The sequence below is a fragment of the Aphis gossypii genome, chromosome 3 (genome assembly GCF_020184175.1).
Source record: "Aphis gossypii isolate Hap1 chromosome 3, ASM2018417v2, whole genome shotgun sequence".
Classification (NCBI taxonomy): Eukaryota; Metazoa; Arthropoda; class Insecta; order Hemiptera; family Aphididae; genus Aphis; species Aphis gossypii.
This window is the reverse complement of record NC_065532.1, coordinates 45987621-45999843: the sequence shown is the minus strand read 5'-3', so window position 1 is coordinate 45999843 and position 12223 is coordinate 45987621. Positions and strand designations below refer to the sequence as shown.

Sequence of the window (12223 nt, the reverse complement as noted above, 5' to 3'; positions counted from 1 at the left end):
TAGTGACAGAAAAAAATTGTTTACACCAAAGTTACGCGCAAATTCCAAGTCGCCGTTTTTTTTTTTTGCAGCATTCGCGTCTGTCCGACGAGAGATGCGTCGTACGTACTAAATATGGTAGGTACATCCGTACGCGTATATTAAAATGTTATTATTTTTAATAATATATTCATTGCATTTTCTAAATAGCACGTGTAACAAAAGAAACAGATCTATTTTTAGCGAATAATGCATATGAATCTTCTTGTGATACATTCGAGTGTAAAAATAAAACTCTTTTAATGCCACGTGACCGCATAAATTGGCAGTTTCAAATATGATATTTTAAAAACAACAACGCAAATTTCTTTTTTTTTTTAGAACTGCCTTTTTTTTGTATATATGTGCAGTGGTGTGTATATATAGCGGTAACATAAATTTAAAACCATCTAAATTTTTTCTTTGATAGTGCAATTATTATTTTTTACTGTCGTGGACGTGTTTTAGTAATGTTTTTGTTTTTTTGCGATGTCTTCTCGCGTGACGTGTGTACGGCAGTGTTTATAAAATATACTTCATTACTCGGATGAATTATATTCACTTATTTATTTTAACAGTTGGTTGCAAAACTGACGTTTGTTATAGCCGAAAATCGTTTGTACTTTGGTGTAATAATTACCACAATATACGTCACGTCTCGTACAGTCCGGACTTTAGCCGTGAACAAAAAAACTATTAGGAAGTTGATACTGTATTAATTATCGTTAACCCGGCAAAGATAATTAGAGTTACCTTTCCACACTCCCGTGGTTAATTGCTGATGTAAAACAATATTTTATCGTATATTGTTAGGCATAATCATATTATCGTACGTAGGTACAGTGTATTGAATTGTTTCATCGAAAAACACCGCAATTATTAATGTTTTAACGCGTTTAAATTCAAAGCATTAATAATCCGAATAACTCCAGTAGGTCCTAATTAACCGAGTAGTTAACCTTGGTACAGCTGCCCTAATTATTTGGCATTAAATTCACACATTAAAAGTTGCACCACTGTGACTAGGTTTCTTCATTCGATGAATCATCTCTTTTTTTTTTATACTGATATATCATTACATTCACTTATATTTTTAAATATATGTATGTAATGTATATATATATTAGATTTTTTAAATTTAAAAAGAAATAGTAAGTAATTGTTGCCGACAATAAAAAAAAATGAATGTTAACTCGTATAGGTGGAAATATAGTTTGAGACAGGGAAGGACTAAAAATTTTAAATTCCTAAAATACTTTAGAATTAATTTTTTCTTCATTTAATACATAATAATATATCATAATTTAAATTGGTGGACAACAATGACCTCATATAATTTAAGTTTTGTTAATAAAAATACAGCTCATTCATCATTAATTCAAACAAGCAATTAAAGGTTTTTAAATTGTTATCATTGATTATAAATACAAATCAATGACATGATAGCAAAATAATTTAATTTTAAAATAGATTACCATTTCTTCATATCATTTGCGCTATTGCCCACAACACTTTTTCAATTGACCATTTACAATATCAATTTTATACCATAGTAGCACTGATGTATTTACATACATTAAATAGTAATACAATTCTATAATATGCGGTTTATATTAATACTCGAGTAAAAAAAAAAAAAAAATATATGTATACAAACTTTTAGGGGAGATTAGAAAACAAAAACAATTGTCGAATTTAATTCAATAGAAATTATGATTAATAAAATATAAAGATAACTTATATGTAAAAAAGATGCGCACTAAACGAGTATTGTCTTTATATATTATTATTATTTTGGTACTTAAATATTCTAAAATTAAATAAAAAAAAAAGAAAAAATAACAATGACAACTTAAAATTAAAAATGATTTTTACAGGTACTAAGTTAAGGAGATTATAAGGAAAAATAAGGATACATATTACATATCATAAAATAATGCCAAAACACAAATTAATAATAAAACCAAAAGTGCTGAAAATCTTGAAAAATCGAATAATTTTTTTGTTGAGCCTACGTTTTTTACATTGATGTAGGTGTCCAGAAATTCATTTCTCTTAATTCTGATGGTTTGGGTTTTATGGATAAATTGCTAGAAGACAATGGTTTAGGGAATTTCTTACTCTCTTTATCAGATAGTTCTTCTTGGGAATCAGCTCTATGTGAAAATAAGTTTGATAATATCCACGATGAACCTTGTTTATCTCCTGTAGATTCTTCTTGAAATGGTGCTGTGAAATATGGATTTTTACGAATTGACCGCGGTGATCCAGGTGGTGAACTTATAGGACTTGCGGGAAGTGATTTGCTGTTACGTCGTTTAGATAACATTGATGGAGATGGTCCAACAACAAGCATATCTTGAGGACCAGAAGAACGACCTTGATATATTCTTCGCCCAGACACCATTTGGTGTGCCATAGCCACAATAGATTTACCACATTCGGAAGCTCCACTTTTAAAACCATCGTCAATCCCTAATGATTTTGGAGGGTCAATTACATTATCACCCAAACTTGCTGCAGCAACTGCATCTATAAAATTTGCAAAATATTTAGTTAAATATTTTATACACCAATGATAGACGAGAGTAATAGATGGTTTCTAACACAATTTACACTTAGTAAAAGTCCTCATTAAGTATAACATAACCTAATCATCTAATTAATTTAATAAAGCGCAATGAATATATTTTCTATTATAACGTTTAGGTTTTAATTAATTTCGAGATTTAACATTATGTGATCACGTGTTTCATTTTTAAAATAATTAATCATGCGATACTATAATGCACGATAAATATTAATACACGAGTAAAATGGTTCATTGTATGGGAAGGTTAACACATTTGACCATAATTTAAGATTTTTATTTCTAGTTTCATACCGAGGTTAATCAATGTTAATTATAGGGCGGTTAATTCCAGTTTCATTACAAAGAAACTGTTAAACCAACATTTTTGCAAATTGTATTAACATAATATTTTGAAGGTCTCTTTAGTGTTTGTTATACACCAGGTCGTTCTCGGGACAGGAAGAGCGGAAATCTCGTCCTCTTGCTTTCACCAAGATTGGAAAAACCCGGCGTGTTTATAGATACAATAAAAAAAATTCAAGCTAATAAGCTAAAATCTATAATATTCTTCATGCAAAATTGTTGAATGGAATACAATACTATGCTGTTTATAATTCATGTTAAACTAGGGATTTAGAATAATATTATTATTTATTCCTTCAGTCCAAGTTAACATTATAAGTTATAACTAGTATAGTTACTAGTGTAAAGTTAAAAAAGTAAATTTGGTCAAAATAGATTTTGTTTTGCAGGTATTTAATAATGTGTAAAATCTTTTAATTTTGCTAAAAGCATGATTATTCTAGTTACATTTTAGTAAAGCTATAATAACATTTTTTTAAATTAAAAATCAGTCATACAGATGACATGGGTACGTATTGTGCACATTGCTGACATCCAATAACTTAGCTGTTAGTGCGTTAGGATTTTGTTTTATGGCATGTTTTTATTTATAGTATAAATACTAAATAGAGGGGCTAGAAAATCGGAGCATCGGTCCCTTTATATGTATGTAATATATATATTATGTTATGACTTACGAGCAAAATATAAAATTTGGGAATTTTCTATAATGCCCCAGGCGTCTTATAAAATGATCTTCGTATATAGATAATACAATATTTAATCGTAAAATATAGTCAAAATACAAGGGCCAGATAAACCACGCTGATTATTATTTGTAAATTTGTATTAGTGTGGTTGTTCTTATGATATTTTTTACAACGGGACAGTCATAAGATTAAGGAAGGCCAACTTTCAACTTAGTACAGTAATAACTTCAAGTCGGAATTTTCTATAACTACAATAGGTACATTATGTGAAATGAAGAAACAAATAACTTTAAATAATATATATATTTTTTTTTTGAATACTAGCATAGTAGGTATCTTGTATGTTCACAGAATCACAGGTCAAATCACATTTGCGTAGTAGAAAATGTATAATAGCCGATTGGCATATTTTGCTATTATATTTAGACAATATGGGCCATGAATCGATTGAAGTATATGGTTTAATTAGTAATTTAAAACTAATCATTGTCGGCAATCTTAAACCTGCGTGATATTTTAATTGATATCAAAAATTACGTTTTAAAATAATATAATTAGGCATAATTGCTTATTACGCATACATATTTAATATTTTTTTTTTATAAAAAAGCTCATTATTATTTAACTACAATAAAAATAACACTTAAATAATTTAAATACCACCCAGATTCAAAATACTAAAACGGACATTTACTGTAATGATTAATGAATATAAAAAAATACTCATTAATTAATTTTACTGATCACAGTTTCAAAATTGTGAATGTCAATAAATCAATGTTTTTAATTTTAAAAATAACTTGTTAAACATGTTGTGACAAAATACATAATATACTCATTAGTCATTATATTACGTTTTTAATAAGATAATCATAAAATATACAAATTATTAATTAACATAAAAGATAAGACTATGTTTATGATTTATATATTATTAAATTGGATGCTCCATAAAAACAAATAACTTCAACAAATTTATTTCATTTTAATGTAATAATAAATATTAAATAGTAAAAAGTTTTTCTTATATTTACATGGACATGGACTTATTTTTTAAACTGTATTTAATGACTAACACGTGTACATATTTGTTTGGTCTCCATTAACAATAAAGTATTGTGCAATATAGCAATATTATACCATTATATGTATACACATATTATGGTATATTATTAACTTCTACTTCTATTATTAACAATATACTATAAATTATAGACAACTTAAATTTTAAAATGTTGATATTAATATGTTATAAAAAAATGTATCAATTTAAAATTTCTATAGCAAATTACCCTTTTGTGAGGAGAAAGCTACTAGAGTTACTAGAGTGATATTTTGTGCAACAGTAAATGCACAAACATTAATAAATACAACATTATATTTTGCTTAAAACCACCAAATATTTTTATAACCATTTGAAGTTACAAATGTTGTCAAAGTTTATTAAATGTATTATATTCATATAAGATTTAAAAATTTACTACATGGTTCGTATCGGGTTTGTATACAATTTCTCCCAGTCAAATTAATTTTTAATGAGTATTTCAGGTTCAAATTTTTACTATATTGCGAAATTACCCATAAAATAACTAGTTCTCAAACAATGTTTGTTAATTTTGTTGTAATTCAAAAAAAAATAATCATAAAAACCTACATTAAATGTTTATTAACATTATAACATTTCCTACACATAGTATAATTTTCTAATTCATTGAAAATTGAATACAAGATCTCACATAAGTTGTTCTTAAATCTGTATACAAATTTACAAATTTGTGGACATAGGTATTTTTTTATAAATACATAAGTATAAATTTTAACAAAATTTATTAAGATAATATGAATTTTGTAATAAACAATTTATAAAATCTTTAAATTTTATAGTTAAAGTTTGAAAATTGAATAGAAAATTGAATATAATATTCCTCGTAAATAGGTAGTTCATATCGAAATAAAAATATTTAAAAATTACAACATTATTCTTGGAGATAGTGACATTTTCAAAATATGTAGATAACTTTTCAAATATTACCTATGAGAGGGTTTTATGGTATAACTTATTTACACTGATATACGGTAAGGTGGTATTGACTTAAAAGTTAGTAACAATATTATAATATGGTGTATATTATATTATTATAACAATTAAATACAACCAAAACGTTATTGTTTTTAATTTCATTGAAATGCAACTTAGAGATTAAAAAAAAAATAGATAAATATTTTTGAAACTTAAAATTGTAAAAATTCAATTTTAAAGCATGTTAGGTTAGGTTAGTAGTAGCTTTTATGTTTTTTTTTGGGGGGGGGGCTGTAAATAACTTTGAAAATATTAATATTCTGCTTCTGAATTAAATTATTTGTTTTTTTACTATAAATTATCAAAATATATAATAAAATACAAAAGATAAATAATGGAAGCTATGTTCCAGGTAGACAATTTAAAGGGAAAGAGGTAAAAATAGTATTTATTTAGTATCAGTTTTTGAATCAAACATTTTATACTCCTATAGAATTTTAAAAAATATCATTAAGTATTAGTTTTATATACCTACATCTAAAATATTCATAACTCATCAATTACATAATATTTAATTGCACGATAATAAATTGAATAAAAAAATATCCATGATTGACCTTGATAATGGTTTATTCTGACTAATAGACAATTCAATGAGTAATAGTTAGACTATTCATCCTCAAATATAAATACAGTAAAACCTCTCTATAGTGGACCCTTAATTAGATAGAATCCTTCTTATAACGGAAAATATTGTTGGTCCTAAACAATTCTGTTATTTTTTTTTTTATATTAGAAATACAAAATAACTAAATATTATACAAATGATCATAATGACATATATTTTTTCATAATTTTAATAACAAAATTCAAATTAAAGTTAAAACGTTGTATCTATCAATATTAGATTACATGGAAAGAGGTCAACATTATAAAATACTCATAAAATTGTTTTCGAGGATGACCATCCAAAAATTAATTTATTATTTTCAATTTTACTGATTGTAAAATGGTATTATTATTATAAACGACAAAATTCTCATTATTTCATCATCACTATATTTTCCCACAAATTGGGAATTATTAACTTAAAGCAATGTTTTCAATTCAAATATGTTGTATTGAAACACATGCATATTATGTTATAAAGCATTGGGTCTGGATAAAACTTGAAATGATTGGGAAACTAACCTATTTAAGATTATGATATATATGTTTCAAAAAAAAATTAATATTTAATTTAATTTTTATTAATAAAATATTTAGCATATTGCTTTAAAAAATATAAATAAAAACTTACCAGCACAAGTATTTGTAATGAAGCGTTGACAAGCAATTGTATGGCCTTTATATTCTGGTGTTTCTGTAACAATCAATGCTGGAGGCATTTTTTTTAAATTTTGAACTGCTTTCTCTGTTAAATTTTCTTCAACTGGTTTATTTTTAGTGTTATCGCTGTGTTTTTGATTTACTGGATCTGGTTTCAAATAACGAACCAAAAAGAAGCTGTCATCTGTTTCTTGTGGATTAAATGATGGTTGGTCTAAGTCATATCTAAATGAAACAATTAATTTATAAATATAAATTTATATAAAACAAATTATCAGTTAAATTTAATTATATCAAGTAGTATACTCAATAATTCACTTGAAAAATTTATGAAATACCTATAGTATCAGAAGATATTGTAAATAAAATAAACTTTAATAATCAGTCACGAATAACTACTTGAAAATTATAATTTTCATAACATAGGATTTTATATCAATCATGTATTTTTATGCACATACATGTGCTATTGTAATTAGTTATTTAAGACTTAAGTATTTTCAACCTTAGCACGCATTGTGCATTCATGAATCTAGATAATACCTCATTATAAAGTTGGATATGGTTAATAGATATTAGACAAGTATAATTTAATTCAAGAAGCAGGAAAGGTTTTATAATAGTAGAATAAAAAGAAAAAAGAAATTTATTGTATTCTTTACACTTGACATAATCTTTTTTATTTGTCTATAATCAATGTGAAAAAGTTACCTACACGTGAATCAATGTTAAATAATAGATTAAGAAGTGCCTGTGTAGTAATTAAATGGTATTATTGCAGAAGTTATAGCATTTTAAAATTTTGATCTGTGTATAGGTAGTTATTTATTAGTTATTTGTAATTGATATCCTAACTTTTAGGTATCAAAATAAATATTTTTTTATCATAGTTCAAGTAATTAAAACTATTTCTTAGGAAATACAGTATTCAAGAAAGTTTTCATTAAGTTGTATATATATACACACTACATATAGTACCATTGTAATTTTGTGATAAGTGAATAGTAATAGTGCAATATCAACTACTGAGTAAGTAATATATTTTTATATAAAATACAGTTGAAACTTATAATTATGTATGAAGAATATAAAAGTAGCATGTACTATGACACTACTCCAACATACGAGGAATACTAAAAATAGATTAGGTATTAAATATTTTAAACAAAAAAATAAAATTTATTTTATAAAAAATTGATACTTTGTAAATATTCATGTTTTTTTTGTGGAATAGTTTTCCCTGATTTTATAAAAAAATATTAGAAACCTTTACTTTTGATGTAAAGTAAATCAATCATGATTTTTAAGTTCTCTGGAATGTTTTGTAGCATAATCCATTATTAATGCCATTAATTTAACATTCATAATATATGTTTAATTAGGGTAAATAATAACTTTATAATTTAAAACACTGGTTTAAATAATAGGGATACTTAAGAAGTTAGGTACTAAGTATACTCCATTCAAGTTATGAACTGAACTTTAATTTGTCGCCATCAAATATCTGTTTAACTGCTACGTAAGAATGCCATGCAACTATGTATGTCAATCATAGTAAACATTTCATAACTTGAATAGAGTATAAAAATAAGAAATTCTAATGTCATAACTATAACTTATTGCATTATTAAATTTAAATATCATTATGTATGTAGGGTATGAATGCTGCATAATAGAAATTTCATTAAAATCTATTTTACAGTTACTTTTACTTATTAATAAAGAGTACCTAGTGAAATAAACTAAGTATTTATGTGAACATAAAATCTAGACAAAGTTAAACAAAGAGAATGGTTAAAAATATTGTAATCCCCCAACATCTTGTTCAAATAACATTCAATATATTTATTAAATATTTGAAAAAATAATATCAATAGTATTTTGGATTAAGGGTTATGAGTTATGACCAAGGCTCGAAACTAAATTCTCGAATATGCACATACATATGTGTTAAAAAACATCATAATATGCAATACAAATTTGGAAAATATGCAATTTATTAAATAAAATACAATTTATATAAATTAGGTAAATTTGGATAAAAATAAATACGGGTCAGTCAACAGTCACTATTACAATTCCTCAGTATAATAAAGATAATAATATTATTATTAAGTGTTTAGAGAGTAATACTAAATTAGGTATTGAAGAATTAATTTGTATATAAAACAATAATTTTTTTAGTACATATTTTGGTACTCACATATCCAATATTTTTTTTGTTAAACTATACATTTTTAATAAAACAAAAAAAAATGTTCAATTAATTTATAAAATGTGCATATAAAGGTTCTTATGCCTAAAATATGCTAATTCCTATAAAAATAACGAAATATGCAAAATTATTCATCTAACACTTTTATAGGTTTTGAAATGTATGTATCATGGATCGAATTTGTACCTAACCAGAATTTAAATATGCATTTTTTAAACAAACATGCAAATGCCCAAAGTTCCAGCATTTGGTTATGACTATAAGAGTGTTTTGATACTTTAAACCACATTGTGTTCTTTGTGTCATAACTGGCTTAATAATTAAACTATATACTAGCTACAATAATGAGTTTTTGACACTTGACTTGAATCTACACAGAATGAGCATGAGGGACACTCGGCAGGCACTTTTTAGTAGTTTTTACCAAGATAAATATAAATGCTGGAGGTTGACTGAACACAGACTATATATAGACATTTTTAAATAAATATAATAGGGATATGATCTCTATACTAGGTGAGTATAGGGAAGTTAGAGTTTTTGAGTATTGCAGAGTTTGAAGCAACATCTCTTTATCTACCATTACATGATTACACTTTTATTATTTTATTTTGGATTTAATCAAATGTCAATAAATATAAACACCTAAAAAATATTCATTGAATTGTGTTGAAATTATTTAACTCTATTCTTTGGCTTGTATTGCATTGTAGTTTGCAATAGTATTAATACATGTCACATGATAAACATGAAAATAAAGTACTATCTGATGGGAGAAAATTAAAAATATGTAGATACTGTTATTGTTATTGTTATTATTATTATAAATGTTTATGACGTCTACAATGTAATCTAATAAGAAATTTTTAATTGTTGCATAACTTTTTTTTCTATATACAATTCTAGGAATTAGATAAGAAAACAAAATATAACATTTATTTGTATATTATTAATAAGTACTTATTGTTGGCTTATGGTTACTTCAACATTTTAAAATTCAATTATTAAGGATTAAATATTAATTTTTTTTTAATAGTTTTTTTTTATATGCATTATAATTTAATTTCTATGACTATGTTTTATAAAAAACATAACAAATTATTAATATGAATAATTTTGTTAAAGAAAAAATAAAAAAATATTTATAACAGTGTAAACAGAAACTATTTTATTCAATATATTTTGGTTTTTTAAATATTATTTCTTTAACTAAACAATATTTTTCTCTTACATTAAGAAAAAAAAGTGTGGTTCATAAGAAAAACATTTTTTTTTTTTTTTTTTTTAAATAACAACACAATTTATTCTGTTTATTATTAATAATTTCTCATCTTTGATATTTAGTACATAAAATGATTTTATAAAAGCAAATTAAAAGTATCAACTTAAAACTAATAGGTACAACAAAATAAAAAACTAATATTATAGACTTTAGTTATTATTAGACGAGTTTGTCTAGTGGGTAATGTACATTAAGTATAAATAATATTTTTTTGGCATTAAGTAAGGTACACACATTATTTATTTAGAATTTTTTACATTTAATGTTTTTAAAGTTAATTTGAATTTGAATTTTTTTGTTACGACTTGAGGTTGGGATTACTAGTCTAACTCTCTATTTTATCACTTTATCCTTAGAAATACCTTTACAATAAGAAGTAATAAAAGCATGTTTACATTTTTTAATTACCTACCTATTTGTTGTAAGGAATATTGAAAAACTCTTTATTAAATTATAAATAACGAAAATATATCTACCTAAACAACAATTTACAGTTTTATAACCATAGTAAATTTCAGGATAGAAAACAAGAGAAAATGTTTAGAATAGAATACTTTATATTCAAAACAACTTACCTACAAAATATTTTATTTCTCATTGGATTAAATATAAAAAGTATCATTATTATCATATAGTTAACAATTAAAATATAAAAACAAACTTATATAATTAATGATGATGTAAAAATACTTAATATCATAATATTGAGTTTAATAGTGTATTTAAAGATACACAAAGTACCTACTACAGTTGCTTTAAAATGCTTAATAGAGTAAATCCAGGTTAGATGAGCAATCTCGTATTTTTACTAGTATCTTAATTGCTAATATTAAATGAATATTACTATACAGTTCACGAAATAACTAACCGGTCGTTTATTTTAGATTTCATCCACTGAGGAATTGGGAACCCAGATGATATTGAACGATCCGTTGAACTCATGTTGACAATAGGAATTGATTGACTAGAAGACGTAGGTGATAGTTATTGAACGCCGTTGCTGGATAACTGATTTTAGTTAAGAATACGCTTTGGCTATGACACAATACGTCTAAGAAAAAATGTACCAAATCATTATTATAAAATTCTGTTTAATTGAATAATAATAATAATATTAATAAAACATTGCGAACTAACTAACAAGGTATTAGCTGTTCACAATAATTACACGGGATTTGGACACGATACAATATTATTATTATTATTGTTCTTTGGCCTTGATATATAGTGTGGAATAAGGCCAATATGCTGACAAACTGTAAGTTCGGGTGCATCGAGTAACAAAATTCAATGGAAAATGCACTAACTCACCTTTAAGTTTCTATGATGCGTGTAGATCGTCGAAGGGTGGGTTTTCATTATTTTCATAACTCCGAAGTCTGGTTCGCAAAAATCGTCTAAGAGTTGAAACACTCGAAACACTGATGGAAACACAACGACAAACGTGAGAACACTAAACAATAAACACTGTAAACGTCGGGCGACCGAAACGTAGTCGATTTCACTGATTACTGATAAGCGACTATGATTATGATAGTGTCGTTGAAGGCGTTGAGCACAGAAACTGAATAGATTTCATTCATGCATAATACCAACCCCGAACGAGATATGTCTAAGTTATTTTATACGACCTTCGATATAAATCCAATTCAATTTAGAATCTTAATAACAAATTATATAAAAAAATTGTAATAATTATATTATGATTCCACGATTACTCTTACCAATTACCACC

The 12223-nt window shown here is 25.2% G+C and overlaps 1 protein-coding gene across 1 annotated transcript; it reads right to left on the bottom strand.

Annotated features, from left to right (window-relative positions):
* Positions 1-1453: 1453 nt before the first annotated feature.
* LOC114124554 (uncharacterized) lies at positions 1454-12109 on the bottom strand. The gene is made up of 4 exons (XM_027987845.2): positions 11800-12109; positions 11357-11539; positions 6963-7216; positions 1454-2550 (listed from the first exon to the last, which is right to left on the bottom strand). Exons 2-4 carry the CDS (start codon positions 11428-11430, stop codon positions 2039-2041), a joined length of 840 nt encoding a protein of 279 aa, XP_027843646.2. The 5' UTR covers positions 11431-11539; positions 11800-12109; the 3' UTR covers positions 1454-2038.
* Positions 12110-12223: the final 114 nt, after the last annotated feature.

Bases quoted from the DNA above. Each gene is read 5' to 3' on its own strand.
- LOC114124554 (XM_027987845.2), bottom strand. From the start codon at position 11,430: ATGAGTTCAACGGATCGTTCAATATCATCTGGGTTCCCAATTCCTCAG. The intron at 7,217-11,356 runs GTTAGTTATTTC...TGTTTCATTTAG, and splicing joins AAATCTAAAATAAACGACCG to ATATGACTTAGACCAACCAT. The intron at 2,551-6,962 runs GTAAGTTTTTAT...CAAATTTTATAG, and splicing joins CATTACAAATACTTGTGCTG to ATGCAGTTGCTGCAGCAAGT.